The sequence below is a fragment of the Oryzias melastigma genome, linkage group LG22 (assembly GCF_002922805.2).
Source record: "Oryzias melastigma strain HK-1 linkage group LG22, ASM292280v2, whole genome shotgun sequence".
Classification (NCBI taxonomy): Eukaryota; Metazoa; Chordata; class Actinopteri; order Beloniformes; family Adrianichthyidae; genus Oryzias; species Oryzias melastigma.
In genome coordinates, this window is record NC_050533.1 from 16,125,268 (window position 1) to 16,143,404 (window position 18,137).

General features: G+C 40.6%; 1 protein-coding gene across 1 annotated transcript in view; it reads right to left on the reverse strand.

Annotated features, from left to right (window-relative positions):
* The window catches only part of arid1b (AT rich interactive domain 1B (SWI1-like)), a gene marked incomplete in the record, with an annotated part of 225,344 nt that overhangs the window by 22,537 nt on the left and 184,670 nt on the right, over nt 1-18,137 (reverse strand). Inside the window, 2 exon segments of the mRNA XM_024269837.2 lie at nt 1,223-1,347; nt 9,141-9,444. Coding sequence (XP_024125605.1) covers nt 1,223-1,347; nt 9,141-9,444 — 429 coding nt within the window.

Below are 18,137 nucleotides of genomic sequence, written 5' to 3' on the forward strand. Positions count from 1 at the left end.
AGGTCGTACATTGACGACTTTTAATCATGGACATTTCCAAGATTTATTCATGTAAATTTATGGGAATAAAAGTTGTGAACTTTTAAAAGTTGTACATTTATGAGATTAAAAGTCGCAAATTACATGATTAAAAGTTGTAAATTTACAACTTTTAATCATGTAAATTTATGACTTTTAATCTTGGAAATGTACAAGTTTTAATTTTGTAAATTTACTGAATTAAAAGTCATATATTTACAAGTTTTTCTCGGATATATATGACTTTTAATCTTGTAAATTTCTGAGAATAAAACATGTAAATGTACGACTCTTAATCTTGTGAATTAATGGCTATTAATCTCGTAATTTACAATTTTGAATCTCGTAAATCTTGCCTATGACTTTTTTATTGTAAATTTACAAGATTTAAAGTCGTAATAAAAAAAATGTTTGTAAGCTGGCCCAAATACTCTGTCGTACTTTTTGGTCTTTAAATGGAGGTGCAATACTTATCGTTTTTTGGGTTTTTAGCAACAGGGCAAAGAAGTGAAAAAAAACCCTTGTGCACCACCTTTGTTTTTTATTTGGTTTTCTAAGTGGCTTTTTGAATTTTCATATATCCTTTTCAGAATCCATGAACAGAAATGTATAAACATTTTGGCTAATCTTTGCTGGCTAGCATTAAAAATTCACTCTGATCATCTTTAGATCCATTTTGAAAGTGTTCCTAGTGGTATATTAAGGATGATTGTGAGATTTTTAGGGAATAAAATAAAAAAAAAACAGTGTTGTTTCTGGGACATAGTTTCTGCAGAGTGGCCTTAGGAATTCACCTCTGAGTTCTGGGCAGGACCGTTGAGACAGAGCAGCCCCGCCCCCTTCCTCTCTTCATTGCTGAGAGCTTGAAGCAGGGAGTTTGTAACCAGTCTGCCGTATTTTCTACATCACAAATACTATCTTTTTCAAACAGCATTTTTTGTTCGCTCCTGATTCACAACAGAAATGTATTTTTTTTATGTGTCCTCCATCAGAGTAAATGTTAAAAACACAATTTTCATTGGAGGGCTTCTTTACTTTAAGGAGGTGTTTAAACTTATTTATTTTCTCAGCATCTTGAGGTCAAATCTTAATGACAATGTGTCAAAATGTTGTGAAGTTGGCATCACTTTGAGGAGAACCACAGACCTTCTGGTCATTTAGAGTTTGTCAGCGTCTGCATTTGTGTAGATGAAAGAGTCGGTACCTGACGGCGGTATGTTGTAGCCCGGAGCTTGCGTATTGCCCATGGTTAAATTGTTGCTCCCCATTGGCTGACTGTAGGGGACGCTGCTTGATTGGCTGCTACCCGGAGTTTGGTAGCTGCTCTGCCTGTTAAACACACACACAGGGGAGAAAAACGTGAGCAGATCGAGCAGGCGTGAATCCAGCCAGACCCGAAATGTGACGACAGATGAGAGGAAGCGGAACAGCGGAGCAACACAAGTCGCATAATCACAGGGATGATAACTGGCAGTCTGTCGAGTGCCAAGCTTCCCCTAATTCTGTAGCAACAACCGAGCAGCATGTACATCTGCAAGTCACACTTAAGAGACAAAACATCAAAAAGCTCCAAAAGATTGAGGATAAACCTCCGAAAAAAAAGAAAACATGGTATTTTTTTTGTTTTATTTTTGTCTATCATCTTCTCTCCTTTTTTCTTCCTCCCTCCGCTCATCCCACGACTCATAATTTACCTAATTAAGGTGTGCTTTTGGAGAGGATCATGTTATTTGCTGCCATGGCGACAGCAGAAATCGAAGCCGCCGCCGCTCGACTCCCCTCACTCAAACTCCCCTTTCCATCTCAGGCGGCGCATCACATGGTACTGCAAGTGACATGGTCGGGGCTTATCTGCAACCTGCTGAATGTGACTCCCTGTATACATGTGTGTGTCATGAAAACCAAGTCAGGGGGAAAGAGGCTGAAAGGTAACACTGTTTGTAGCAGTTTGGTCCACCTGCTGCTGATTGAAGATGATCTCCTGGACAACCGTGAAGCGATGAGGGACATCGAAATATTAATATAGAAGTGGCCAATTTTGGAGCAAAATGCATTTTTTTTCCCCTCTTTGACTCACTCACTGAAACACAGAATGTAATACCTAATGTTGGAACTGATGCACATTGCCTGAGAGGAGGGATTGGCTTGGTAAACCTCGCCATAATCTCATCTCACAGATGTAATTAGTCATAGAGCACGGCTGATGATACATATGTAATCCCTCTATGGGGGTGCACATGGGGGAGGAGGAGGGGGGGGTCTATGGCAAAGAAACACTTCCTTATCTGGCCCCATTTTCCTGTCATCAGAAGTGTTGGGATTTGTGATCCCTAAAAAAATTCCAGAGATAGAAATATGTTTTGCACCTTTGAGAAGAGAACTCCCCCCCTCCAAAATAATAATAATAAAAAAAAGTAAATCAAAACAACAGCAGCGGTGCCGGGTAGTTTTTTCGACTCCGGCGCTCTCCCATTATGACTAATTCATGTCATAAAAAAGCCCATTAGAAAGCACTTGATGGAGGCACTGCACAGCGTTTAATCACACTTAATATATGCATGTGCTGCTATCAGGGCTGGGGGGGGAATGAGGAGGAGGAGGAGGAGGAGGAGGAGAAGGGGGGGCACATTCATCTTGCTCCTGGGCACCTTTGTGTTGGCGAAAAAAAAAGAAGAAGAAGACGAAGAAGAAGAGTCCTGTTGCTGCAGAGAGAAGGAAGGAAGGAGGCAAACGTGGAGCTGGAGGTCATCGCTGTTCCGTGAAACTGAAATCCTGCTTGGATCGTCGTTTCGGAGTCACTCGCATTTCAAACTTTCCTTCCTCCAAGAGCTGCACGCTGTCTGTGCGTGAAGGGTGTCGGAGAAGGCCGCTTCCAGACCGCCTCTGCGCACCGCGTCCTTGTCTGTGCGAGCGGCGGGGTGGGTGCCGTTGCCAAGGGGATGCCATGGTTACTAGGTGCCAGCCAACCAGCTGACGGTTCCTCTCTGGAAGTGGCAGCGCCTTTGTCCTTCATTCGGGGTGACAGGCGGCATCGATGCCTCCCAGTGCTGCTAACCGGACCAGACAGCCGAAGCGCTGGGACTGCAGGACTGTGTGACGGCTAAGAGGCCTTCCTTATCGATCCCCCGGCTTGCTACATGTTTAAAAGTGAGTGGATGGGGGGGGGGTCAGGGAACGGGCGGCAGGATGGAGCGATGGAGTGGATCGGCTGGAGGCTATGAATTATATATGGGCCCGGTCTGATCCCGGGGCAGCTCCTCCAAACCCCTGACTCAACTCTCCGTGCGCACACAAACACACCGAGACCCATACCGAAGGCAAACCTGGCATAAAAAAAATAATAAAAGGACAGCTTTTAACATATTAAATCCAGAGAAAAGCTACTCCTTCCCCCTCCTAAAACATCAAACAGCTCAGGATGGATGGATGGATGAGGAGAAGCCATTTATTTTGCCCATCTAATGAAAGCAGAGCGCTCTGCGGCGCTGCCAAGACTGTGAGCGACAAAGCGCCACAGGCAGCATCTCCCGTTCTTGACATTCAAGCGCTGCTCTTATTTATTTAGCAAATTTACTTACTAAGGAGGTCAGAAATGAATTATTTGGCGAGGATTTGCCTGGGAGCACTCTCCTTTCCTCTCTTCTTGTCTTATCCAACATTTTTCTTCCTTCAATTTCCTTTATATTTATGGCTTTTTTCCCCCCTTTCCTCTTTTTTTTATTTTTTATTCTCTTCTTTAAGTGAGTGGTTATTTTTAACGACAGCTCGTCTGTTCCTATAGCTTCAGGAAGTTTGTGTGCAGCGTCGCCGGCAACATTGGAACGTCGTTTCAAAAAACCCAATTCAAAGCTCAGAGCTCTTCATTCTTAGGTTTTCTTTCCCTTTTTCTAAAAGCTATTTTCTCCTCCGCTGACCTTGGTGAGTACACCAGAAAGTCACGCCATCGTCTACAGATGTTGATCTAAAAGCTCTCTATGGTCAAACGTGGCAAAAAGAGCCAGATTTGGTGAGAATGTGTGAGGACCTGCATTATTAATTAGGGGTGTAGGGAAAATCGATTTGGCGATATAGTATATCGCGATATTTCCTTTGGCAATTCTAGTATCGATCCAAAATATTGCCAAGACAATATTCAATTAGTTATTTATGAGCAAACGTAGTTCAGCGTCTTACTTTTGTTTTCACTTAAACCCCCGACCACTAGTTGGCAGCATAGCACACTGAGCCTCTTTAAGCAACTGTATACCGTAACCAAAACATCAAGATATCGCAAGAACTAGCTTGTGTTAAATGTTCAATTAGCCTGGTGGTTTTTGTTAGCATAAAACATGTACTACTTAAGTTTTTATTTGTGATGGGTACCAAACCGAAACTCTCTATAGCGGCTCAGATAAGAACGAGTGAAGCGGTGCGGCTTCGCAGTTGTGAGATGTGAATCACGATATGTTTCAATCGTGATGCATATCATATTGCCTGACTCTTGCCAATACACACCCCTACTTATAATAACATTAACTGCAAATTAATTATTTAACAACATTTTACTGCGATTAGAAACTTTTCATTTCTTCTCATGAAACAGATATACATCTAAATACATTTTTTACCGAACATACTGTGAATTTTAGTTTGAAGATCAGAAATAAACTATAGAAAAAGTCTGTCTGAGAGAAAAAAGTGTCAACATGAATTCATGATTATATGCTTCTAAATTTAAATTGTGTGAACAGAACCCCCCCACCACACAAATAGCGATTTTGACCACATAGAACATAGTCATTTGGCCCTTATGGCTCTGAAGGTGAAAGTTGTTGTCACAGGTTTACAACGGCCTATTACGTAATTAAGCCAATCACAACCAAGAAATCAAGGAAGTTCCTAGAAAGAGCATATTGATAGAGTCTGCAGGCTGGAGGAATTTTAACCATGAGCTTCATTTGGCCTACATACCACACTTTGGACATGCCTTTTTTAAAGGGTCTACAGCAGGGGTGTGAAACATACGGCCCGCGGGCCATATCCGGCCCACCAGATGGTTTAATCCGGGCCAGTCATGAAGAGAAAAACATATGAGGATGTTGGAAACAAAAAAAGTAAGTCCATTCCTGTGGCAAGTTCTGGTTCTTTAAAGAAATTACTGCAATGCGCAATTTCGCCACTAGGGGAGCACAGGAAATACAAGACCGGCATTACAAGAGATCAAGAAAAAAAACATAATAAACAATGTAATAATAAGTGATTAGGAATTTCTGAGATGGGATGTCGACGATTAAAAACAGCCCCTTCCAGGAAGAGTCTGAGCACTGCCCAAGACTTAAAAATGAAATTTTGAGTTTAATTTTCTTCATACATCTCTTCCATCATAAGAAAAAACTTAATGGGAATCAAACTGGGACGTTTTTTTTTTTAATCCAGACGACTGGTGGAGGGGAAATTCGGTGAGGGTGGTGGTTTATGCACCACACCTAATGAAGATTTAATCTCAGCCTACGCCTGCAGCCACAGGAAGCCAGAAGTGGCCCTCCTCAGTTCATCTACAATTCCTCTCGTCTGGTTTAATAAATTCGGAGTGCAGCTACAACTGCAGTCAGGAGGAGAGGACAGACATGTGGGATGAGAGGTAGAAGATTATTGGTGGAAATAAAGGGATGGGACTTAAAAAAAGCACAAAAAACTCCTGATAACTAGCCAGACACTTATTTGTAAAGTTGCAGGTGGCTGTGGTAGCTGGGGTTTGATTCATCAAAGCTCCACACGACACGCAAGTTTCAGAAAGAAGGAGTCTGAATGTTTCGCAGTGTTGCACCGAGAGCTGGAGCTTCTAACTGCAAGTTTTTTTTCTTTTTTTTTTTTTTTTCGGAGACCAATTTTCTCCCGATTTCTCTCAGATGTTCTAAAGTGGGATCAGAGGAAGAAAAACATAACAAGGCTGTGTTGAAGACAGCGGAGAGAAAAAGGAAAAAAAAAAAGTAAATTGAAGAGAAGAAAGGCAGAGATGGATATAATAGTCTGGGTAGGATAACAGAGCAGCAGAGAGACAAAGACTGGGTATAAAAAAAAGACAGAAACAGGTGGGAGGAGACATAAGCAGACGGATGAAAAGAAGCAGGAATGGTGAGACAGGCAGGCATTCCCACACAAACTAGTTACGAGGAAAAAAAATGCCCATCATGACAAAACACTTTGACATACTTTTGTATCAAATCAGTGAAGAGAAGAAAAAAACTGCTTTCTGCCATAAAACTAATTCCTCCTGCTGCAAACTAAATAAAGACGCTGGCAGAAGTAGGACAACTTTTTCCTGGTTTGCTTCAGCGTCCTATCTTCTCACATAGCAAGCACTTTTTTTTACACTAGTTAGCTCCCACTGTGTGCTTTTTTTTGTTTTTTCTCAGTGAACAAAGACGGTACTGCGCTGAATAAAAAGAGACAACAGAGTTTGAATCAGAAAATCAAAGAAAAATAGTGGTTGAGCTATGTTCACATTGGGGTCGGAAACGCAAGTTTGAGCGACCACTTCCAATGAAAAATCTATGTAAACAAACTACTGCATATGTAGACTTTAGCGTTCAAGACTCTTGCGTTGTTACCTAAGTTTTTACGTTCATTTTTGGGCTCTACATACAAAATGTGCTACGAAAGTTAAACCAGTTGAACCAATCAGGAACCCTGATTTGGTAACAACATATGGATAGTGTCGTTTACAAAACACAGAAGTGCCAACCGTTTCACAACTGATCATGGAATATAAAATTAATAATTGCGGTTTGTTCCCGGCTGTTATCACATAACAATTGTAAGATAGAGCTTTGAAAGAAAACGTCTGAAGCAAGACATGCACTGCTTTGAGATTTCATTTTAAGCCTTTAGTACACATGCTAGCAAAAGTCCAGTGTGAACATGGAAGGCTAATAGTGTGTTGGCAATGCTACACAAACTCAACGTGTATGTAGCTCAAATAGAATAGAGATATTCCAACAACAGATGAACCCCTTTCCCGTCAGGTTTGCAAATAAAAAGAATGAGGGAGTAGGAGGCTGCTTTCCCGGCAGCCGCGGCGCAGCGAGCGGCGTCTCTGGAGTCCCGGAGAACGTTTGGATGTGAGGAAAGACTGACAGCCGGCCTGATTGGTCGCAGCAGTGGGGATCATGTCATGCCACTTCTGATCGACAAGGCAACCATCTCTTAATGGGTTGTTGAGCATTTGCATCGCAGCGTGTGTGCATAAGTGTGTGTGTAAGTAAGGGGAGGGAGGAGTGGGTGGGTCTGACTCCCCCGATGCGATTACTCAGCCATACTGACACCCCCCCCTCCTTCCACCCCACCCCCCCTCCTCAGCACACAGGATTGTGCCGCGGAGCAAACAGCAATCTGAAAGTCAGCAAGCGTGCGCGTGGAAGATATTCAGCCTCCTGCTGTTGACATTAGAGTGACTCCACCGTGTCTGTTTTGATGCCGATGAAGAGAGCGATGCTGACGAAGGTGTTACGGCTCTTTGCATAAATAGCAGCTATAATGACTCACCAGTTTTTGCTGTTAAGGGGGGGTAAGAGATATGCTTAGTCACGGCGGCATTTACCAAAATACATGGTGGCCGACCAGGGACGAGGGTGAAGGGGACAGGTGGAGGGAGGGTGCGGCGAATGGGGGTAGGTAGGCTGCATGGGTAGCCTGTAAGACTGCCAACCATTATATATGAGTGACTGTATATGAGAACTGGACCGAGTGAGTGTGATGTCACCCATTAAAAATGGCTTACTTTCAGCTTAAATAAAGTCAATTCAGTCGCCATTTTTTTATGGCCGCCGCCAAGTAGGAACCAGAAATCGTCAGTAAGCATTGATCCGTCTGAGTCGGTTCGAGTCAACGTTTCTATGGCAACCATACTCGCTAATCAGGAGTGAGGTTGTTGAAAGGCCACACCCCTACCACAAAAAATGGGTTCAGGAGAATCAAACATTTGGAACATTCATCGTCAGACTACATACTTTTATTGAGGCATCTGATTGGTCAGTTTATAACTTGCTAAAAAATTAGAAATTAATAATCGGATTATTAAATTTATGCTAAAAAAGTAGCGGAGCAAAAACAGAATAATTGAGTCATAGCTGTTTACTTCTCAATATGAATCTATGAGATTTTGGCTTCTTGGAGCCAGCGGCTACTTCCTGTTTCGAACACAATGAGGGAGGGGACTCTCAGTCCAGTTCTCATATACAGTCGATGAAGCAAAAAAAGAGAAGAGAGTAAAGTTTTGTGAGTCGGCGCTCAGCAGGTTAAGCAGGAACACAGAAAAATGTTAAGTTTGCTGTTTTGGTGTAAATGCAGACACTCTGCTCCCATGATGCATTGTTAGGAAAATCACACTGATATTAAGAAGTGGGAAAACTCATCTTTCCTCACAGGCGGCAACTATGCTTTCACAAGTTCCCCCGACAGGGTTCAGAGAGAGTTTACCCCCCACACAAAATACCGTCTGATGCTGCAAACTCACTTAAACGTTCAAAACTACGACTTTAATGGAGGAATAAAAACAAGTCAAGCAAAGAGGACGTGTGTTATCAACTGTGCTGTGTGATTCACACAATATTACAGTCTTCTTATCATGAAAACAAGAGTTTGAATATTATTTTCAAATTTACAATATTATTTTTCTAATATTCAATATTTAAACAAAAATATGTTTAAATTTACATTTTCCAAATGTCCTGAATTTATTTTTAATTTAATATATGTATTTTCTACTTTACTTTTTTCCCCCAATTTTCTAAATTTATTTAAAAAATTAAAATATATAATTTAAAATGTATTTATTTTTTATTTCTAAGATGTCTTCTCAATTTAAAATGTTCATTTAAAAATTTATTTTTTTTCCTCCAAATAATTTGCAATTTTAAATCTATTATTTTTACGCAGGCAATTTATTTTTCAAATCTTTAAAGAAAATTAAAAATGCATTCATTGTAAACATTCCTTCAAGTTTAAAATGTGAAGTTTCAAATGTAATTTTTTAATGTTTGTTTTACATTTTTAATCTGGTTTTTCATTCACTCCAGGCTAATCCTGTTTTGACCCCATAAACTCTTTTCTCTAACAGTTAGCTTTGCCTCTCACGGCCTCACCTGTTGTTAAGTGCGTTGGTGCTTCCTGCCATACTGCCTGCGGCGCCCGCGTCTTGGCCCTTACGGTTAGAGCTTCCCAACGACGGAGGACCCATCCCGGGGCCAGCTGGCTGTGGCACGCTTGGTGAACTGGGACCCATAGAAGTGTAAACTCTGTTGTGGCTGCCAGGACCGTGGCCGCGGCCCCCCGGAACGGGCTGCCCGGGCCCCTGACCCTGCATGGGGCTGGTGGCGTTCATTCCCAGGCTGTTGTTGTAGTTGGGATTGGCTGAGCCGCTGTAGTTAGACGTCCGAGGGTAGTTATCTGGAAAAAAATGATAAACAGCTTTAACATAAAAATATTTCAGTCAACAAATATGCAAAAATATTAACAGGTAACAGCAGAAAACAAGAGGTGATGAAGAACAAAAAATATCAAAACTCCTCTAAATCAAGGAAAGATGTCCTGGCAAAATAAATGAGGAGCCTCGAGGTATTAAAATAAACAAAATCACCCCAGGAGCTGGACTGCACAAAATCTGCTGAAGGAAAAAGGATTTACGAGCATGAATTTCATATAAACTCATAAAATCCAACAAGACGTAAAAAGATAACAGCCTGAAGAAAAGAAACATATTTGTTATATATGCATTTTCTTATGCCATCTGTCAAGAGAAGGTTTAGAAATGACAACATCGTTTTATTTTTGCATGTTTAAAGACAGTATTTATCATGATCGACCTGATACATTTTATTAAAAAAAATAAAAACAGAAATGCAGCTTGATGACTTTTGATTTCCCCTCACATTCAGGATGACCTCCGCGAATCCCGGCTTTAATAAATCACCCGTTTAAAAACATAATAGAGGGTACTTGTCATCTTTTACTGAAACAACAACAAAAAAAGGCAACATCTAAATCCCCATTCCTGACCTCTAAAAACTAAAATTGGAGCAGAAAAGTGTAATTAGGACGTTCTTTTTTTCCTGACATTTTTTGGTAGCTGCAGGATGCTGTACAGCATCAGGAGCAATTGCAAAGCTTAAGACTGACTCTGCAAAAACACTTAAGAGGAAGCTCTAATCTGCGGTAAATACTTTCTGGCTACCCTGGAGTGCCACACGGCCGTGACGCCAGAAGCTTTCCTAAGGCGCACTTAAACCCTTCCATTTTCAGTTTAAAAGCCCGGCTCAGCTCAGCAACCGTTGCTGCCCAAAAAAAGGGAATGCTGTCAAAGGCGAGATGTACATACATTCACATGAAGACACCTACTGTACATCAGAGAGCTGGAGACACCCCCACACAATCAGCACTGCAGGCGCTCCCATTTTTTACCCCCTCCCTGGAACAAATCCCCGGTAAAATGGGAATGGAAAACGCGGCATCCTCCATTGAAATGGAAGCTGTTTATTTTTGATTTGATTAAGGGTGCTTTAGTTTGGCTTCACTGCTTAATCCCTTGAGAATGTGTCTGGAAAAGGGGATCAAGCCCCTTTGGTAAACCTGACGGCTCTTCTGAAGACTCAAACGAAGAGGGGACAGTCACATGACCGAACTCCACACTCGGAAAATAGAAATGCTTCCCCGGTGTCCTCAAGGTGCTTCAGCAGAAGTATGAGAGTCCAAAGAGAAAAGAGAAGGAACCAGGGGAGGAAAAACACACACATTTAAAGCTGTGAGTGGCGATGTAAGGCCCGCAGACGCTTCACGCCTCTATGTGACAAATTCACTTTTTTCAAAATAGCAGCTTTTCTGTTGGTTTTACCTCCATAGCAACCATTTTGCTTTTTGGTCACCTGGGGGTGGCGAACAGATCAATATCATTGGAAGAAAAATTGGCAAAAGTAGATTTTTAGATTTCCTTGGCAACAGAGATTTTTCCCTTACCACACCCACATTCTGATATGTTCATATCGTTTGTTATATTGTTTAATTCAGCTTGAACCAAGGATTCATGTATTAAGTTTTTACAATATTACAACAAAGAAATGTGCAAGACACTTGTGCATGCTAGCCATGCTAACGCCATTCAAAATTAATAAACCTTGAAACCAACAATTGTTGCCAAGTAGCTTCCCGATGATGCTTCAGGAATTAGCAGGTGATAGATTTAAATCCCTAAAAGTACTAAAGGGCTACGTCCAAATTCCTTCACTACTCACTATATAGTGCATTCCCCATTTTGTAGCGCTGTCTGAATCTACAATTTCAAAATCAAGAGCCCTAGAAATTTCCCAGAAGTCTTTGCATAAAACTAGCGTGCATTGGTGCTCGCTATACTAGCAAATTTAGACCACAATGCATTGTGTTTGAACAATTTTGCAAATGAATGTGTTTAAATGGAATTTTAAAATAAAAAGTGAAAAAAAAATACAGTTAAAAACGTCTTTTTTGCAAAAATTGTTTGACTGCAATGCATTGTGGTCTATATTCGTTAATGAAGTGAGCATCAATTGACGTTAGTTTTTGGCACTTCTGGGAAATTTCTAAGACACTAGATTGTAGGATTGCAGATTTGGATAGGTTACTTCATTTTTATTTTGATGGTTTTGCCTCCTGTGATGTCATGTGATGGGGCGGGGTCATTTACAATCCTTATTTTCACCACGTGTGTACAAACTTTGGTGAGTTTTTTGAGTTTGTGGCAGGGTCAAATAGGAAAGAAGAATAGCAAAAACAATCTGGTCCTTGCAGTCCAGGACTGCTACGGAACAGGAGGGGGGAGAGGATTAGACTCCCCCAACCCCCGGAGAAAGGATTTATATTGAATCAAAATAAATGTCATTCCCATAAAAGTCACCATCTCTGCTTGAATTTGTCCAGACACTGTGATGAAATCTGCTGTGGGAGATGGGTGGAAAAAAGGAGCAAATTATTTCTGGGGAGCTTTGGTGAGTCTGTGAGCTAAGTACAGCTGACACCTGTCAAGGGTTTTGGGGCTGTAATAGGGAAGCGCTCAGGAAGAAAGGAAGTCTGCTAATGAACACAGGAAGCTGGGAGCGCTGCACTGTATATGGATGTGTACGGCTGTGTATCCACTCCAACGTGTGAATTGGATGTATAGTACTTTAGGGACCTTGCAACCACGGAGTGACACTTTTCCATTTTTCTTCTATTCACAGGCGGCTGCTCTCGAGGCTGCAGGAAAATCCCGGGAATGTGAGGCCGGAGCTCAGCTGGGATGGCTTTCCGAGTGGTCCAGTTCTCTTAAACAGTTGTCCCAAAAAACCTGGGTGGTTTTTCCCCCTTTGCGGTTCCAGAACACCTCCTGGGGAGGTGTTTCTCACAAACTGTGGGGAAGCTTTCGCAAGTGCGTCCGAGTTTTGATAAGGTGAAGAGATCCCGAACCGCATTTCAAAGAAGAATTGGAAAAATGTGTCATTGGCGCTGAGAGACGGCATCAGTTTTGAGGCGCTGGCGTTTACAAAGCTCCGGTTGAGAGCAAAGAATGCATCGGTGGAAGGGAAGAGGGAGCAGCTGGAGGGGGTGAAGTTAGTACAAAGCTTTCCTGTGAGAGTTATGTTGTGTCTTGAAGAGAATTCTTCACTTCCAGAAGCTGCGCCAGAGTGCTTCTTCAAGGACAGACTAACCCCCACTTTTAAATGACTGAGAGTTCCGCCTCAGCTTCAAGGTGTTTTCCAGGACTTCTTTTATGAGATTTCTGCTGTAGTAAAACGTCCCACTGAGAGTAAAATAAAGCAGGACATGAGAAAAACTTGCAATGTTAGAGATCGATATTGCGATGACCGTATTCCTTGCGATATATTAACAAAAACCAAAACAAAAATAGTTTCCATGTCATTGTAAAATTTAAATAAAACAAAAAGAAGTCATTATAACTGAAATTATATTCCAAATGATCCTAGGAGGACTCCATCCGATCAGGGAAATCAGTGAATAGCTCAATTATCGCAATTTATGCCTTCCTTTGCGATATATTGCAAAATCGATACATTTGCAATTTACTGTACAGGTCTGATCCACACCACTGACTGCATATGAGAACTGGACTGAGTTGACCCCTACCCCTCGTTTTCTAAACAGGAACACAAAGCCGAAATCAAATAGACTTCAATAGAGAAATAAACAGTTCTTACGTTGTCATTATATTTGAACCATTTTTACTCAGATACATTTTCTTGCTGATCTGAATTTTTTTTAATATTTTTTTTTCTTTTTTGCAAGCTATTCAAGTTATCTACTGGCCTATCAGAAACCCCAATAGACAGTATGTAGTGGAACAATCGAAACGTTTAGATTTCTCGTTTTCAATTTGAAGGACTCCAACAAGCTCACTCCTAATTGGTGAGAGTGGTTGCTATAGAAACGAAAACTATTTAGGCCAATCACTGCTTACAAATGTCGTCTGACAGTGTGTGTATCCTGAAAAAATGGCGACTGATTTGACATTTCATTGGAACTGGAAGTGAGCCATTTTCTATGGGTGATGTGACACTCACTCAGTCCAGTTCTCATTTATAGTCAATAATCCACCCCCACTTTAAAATTAATCCACTTTAACTTTGAGATTTAGAAGTTATAAATAAGTAAACAATAAGCTTTGATATAAGGACATATTTCCATAATGTGCATAAAAGTTTATAACTCTTAAAGCCAATGGAAGGACAATGACGACTGCATCCTTGTTCATTTTCACCCACTTTTCAGCGTTTAAGTTTGGGTATTTGGTGGTATTTATTAAAAAATTGAGGAAAGTAAAAAAAAAAAAAAAAAAAAAGGGAGAGGGTGCTTCGTTCCCAATTTCATGGAAATCTCAGGCATGGTCACGCGATTGGTGGACGCCATACCCCGCGCCGGGCTTAATCCACGCGGCCCCACAGGAGAGCTGCAGCGTGACCGAGCAGATTACCGTCTACTGCTTCCTCAGCAGGCTGGATCGGGCCGCGGTAACAGCCGGAGCAGCCGTTCTCCTGATGACTGCAGAGGAATGTTGGAGGAGCAGTGAACTCCGTCAAGAAGCACTGATTACAAGCTGCGTGCTTCATCTGCAAAGACAGAAGCTGTCTGAGTCCACAAAGAGGAGCAGCTTTAGAAAGGAGAATTTAAATGAGCATAAGCATCCTTACAAGGGTTCTGCAGGACTCAATATTCACTCAGTATTCCTGCCATATTTTTTTTCCTCTGCTTCCTCTGGCCTGAGGCTCCGCCTCCCCCTCCCGCTCTTTCTCCCAGCAACATCAGCACCTTTCCCAGCAGGGTTCCTGAGCTTGAGCAGGGCCGAGGTGCGCCTTGGGGCTGCTGAGCTTCACACACTGTCAATTTCCTCTGAAAACTCCTCTCCATCCCAGAGGCGCTGGTTTGAGTCATGGGCTTTTTTATCTCCTTTTATTTTTTAAGGGAAACTGCAGCTCCAGCCAGGCACCACCGCTCAAAAGCACCGTCTGAGGCATGGTCATTACCGCCGGTGGACCGAACTCTCTTGAGGAGATAGGGGTGGGCATGTGAGAGGGTGGAAGGTGGTGGAGGAGGAAGCAGGCATACCGCCATCGACATCCCCTTCAAACAGATGACATCAGGGAGATATATAAAGAAAATTATGCTCAAAAGCGTATTTGTAAGCTGTGAGGGGCTGTAAGCTAGCGGGAGAGGCTGAAAACTGAGAGCTCAGTTATGGATGATGGGAAGGGGGGATGGGGTTGCCCCATGTCAAGAGTTCTGTCCTAGAATACGGCACATACTTTTTGATTTTCATAGGAATTTTGATTTGGGGGAAGGCTAGCTTCTAAAGAAAGCATGTCCAAAGTCTGGCCCATTAGCCAAACGCGACCTGAAGGCTCCTTTGTTAAAATCCATATGTGGCCCCCAGCACTTTCTAAGAACGTTCTTGATTGTAAGTTATGTTATAAGCTGTTGTACATCTGTGGCTACTTGACCTTAAGTGATTAAAACGAGAACAGATTTATTCATTTCTGTGACCAAAACCACTATTTGTGTTATTTTCCTGTTCACATAATTTAAATGTAGAAGTTTGCAGTGAGAATTTAATTGTGAATAATCAACATTATCATGATAATTATGAAAAGGCCACGAGAAATGCTTTAAAGATGATAGAAGAGTGAATGAAAAATGAGTGGAAAACTCATCTAAAAGCAATCAGCAAACTTATCTCAGATCTCTACATATCAACGTTTCCCCGACTGTGGAAGAGCAACATCCTCCTGCAGCCTCGTAAAAGTTCATGTATCAGATCACACGAGCTGCAGCGTCGCCTGCCGCTGATGAAAAAGCCGCCTTTAAAGCATCAGAACACAGGGGCTCCTTCACTGTTCTTTGGTGAGCTCCAACCAAGTCTCCAAGAGAATGTCACGGCTTCAAATGTTTTATCACACGCTCGCCCGTCATGGACAAGCCAAGAAAAACATCAGAGCAGAGTTCAGGGACTTGGAGCCGGCTCCTCTGCTGGTTCATTTGTCAGAGGGAAGGGAGGCAGATGGAGCTGTCATTAGGAACAATGACCAGCAGCTGTCTGAACTGCTCACGCCGCCCAGGCCCCTGACCTGACGACCACTATTCTGAGCTTCCTGTACATTTGTTGGGACTAAAAGTGGATTTTATAACAAGGAACACAGAAGATCCAGGTGGAGATGTTGTCACAGGATTTGCTTTAAACAATAAATACAACTTTATGTGAAAACATTTTTGTGGTTTTTAACTTAAAAACAGAACTATTTAAGATAGCTTAAATAGCAATAGCTTAAATACCCTATAGAACACTGTAAAAAAGATAAATTATTATCCCAGTAGCAGATGTTTTGTGCAAAGGATTCTAAATGAGACATGTTTTCTCAAACTAAGATCATTTTACCATTGAAAACTGTCTTGATAAGATTATTTTTCCCAAGACAAAAATTATGAGACATTCATATTTTAAAAAGGTCAGTTTTTACAGTAAAATATGTTAAATAAAAATTTAAGATAGCTTAAATAGCCTCTTTAAAAATACACTAAATAGCACAAATAGAAATAACTTAAGCAGAAATTGAAGTTAGCTTTAATAGCCTCAGTAAAAATAGCTAAGTAGAAATGATGTTAGCTTAAATATCCTCAATAAAAATAGCTTAAATAGCATAAATAGAAATAGCTTAAATAGACGTTTAATTTAGCTTGAATAGGTTCAGTAGAAATAGCTAAAATATGATAAATATAAATAGCTTAAATAGAATTTCAAGCTAGTTTAAATAGCCGGAATAGAAACAGCTTAAAAGTAAATAAAAGCTAGTTTCAATGGAAAAACACAAAATCTAGTTAAAAGTTTGTTTTTGGTTTATCTATCTTATTGCACCTGGTAAAAGAAAAACTAACTTCCTTGAAACTTTTTAGTATACGACTTGTTTTAGGACAATGACTCTTAAATGAGACATATGATAAAAATAATAAAAAAAAAATCTTATTTTGATAAACATATCTTATAGAAAAGTTGTTTTTACTTTATATATTTATGTATTATATTTATATTTTTAAGCAGAGCTCATTTTTTTTTAAATTGTGAGACATGTATTCCTCTAAAAACCTTCCTTATAAGATCAAAAATGAAACAAATATATGTGTACTCAGATCGTTTAAGCCCATATTAAGCGTTTGAGTTCAACTGAATAAAAATATCTAAACTACAGAGAAGACAGCCGGCCTGAGCGGCTCTGCTCCTGATGGGAACATCGCTGCTGTCATTAGAGTGAGACTTCACGCTCATCTGCTTCTAGACTTCCTTCCAGCCTCCTCGGCTTCACCGCCACTCTCTGCTCCCTTTTATTTCCCATCTCTCTTTGCTTACTGGGCTGTCAGCGCGGCCAAAGTCACATTAGGAGCTGGGAGTGGGCAGACAAGGAGAGAGCAGACATCAGATCCATCACTGCTATTAGGCAGCATTAGGAAATGTGAGGGAAAAGCTGGAAATTTGGAAAAAAAAATAAATAAAAATTTTAACCATATACTGTATGTAGAGATTAAGGTGCATATTGGAGAAACAACAGAAAATTGCTTAATTATTAACACATTTTTTTTTCTAATTTTTTTTCTAATTTATTGAAGGGAGTAATTTTTGAATGTCTGACAAAATGATAAATATTGACAAAAATGTTTTTTATATAGATTTTCAACGAACAGAAGCTCATAAAAACTCATTTTAGTCCAGATTTTATTCAAACTTTGGACCTCCACGTCCCCGGGTCATCCAGGGTTCAATAAGGGTCAAAGAGCTGCACAAGGATTTTACGGAAGAGAACCACAAAATGGAAACAGGAAAGCAGATAGTCCTCTTTGGAAAGAAAAGCGTCTTTAAATCAACTATTTTAATTAAGCTCCTCACTGACTTCTGTGTCACGACTGTCAGGCCCACAGTGACTGTAGAAAGGAATCAAAATTCCTCCAAAGTGAAAGTCTTCTTCCCATCAAACGCCTCTTTGTAGCTTCTTGGCTCCAAAGTTCGGTCAGAAAGTCAAAGATGCTCCAGGTTTCAGTGTCAGGTACGCTGATGGCTTTTAATGATTAATGCATAAGTGAAGATTGCAAGAGGACAAAGGCCGTCGGGAGACTGTCAGCATGAAGAAAACACAGAAATGTCCCTGTAGCCTAAAAATGTAAGACTTGGTTTATGTTTCCACATTTTCACAAACAATTGTTGAACTTTACAAAACATCTGTATAACTAAATTTGATTAAATATTCATCTAATTTGTCGTCCAATTAACTTATTTTACTAACAGGCAGCATTTTATCAAAAAAAGATTGATTGTTTTCAGCAAATTATCTTAATTTTTGCTATTTTTACTTGAAAAAAGTAAAAATAACATGATTTAGCAGATCTAAAAATGTCCTTAATTATGAAAAAAGACATATTAAAAACAAAAAAAGGAAAAAAAATAATCATTTCAAAATTCCTTATGCATGTACAATAATAAAAGAGTTTTTGTGTTAAACGATACACAAATACAGTTAAATACAAAGGTGTTTAAGGACAAAACAATAAAACAACAAAAAGCAATTAAGCTAACTTAAACA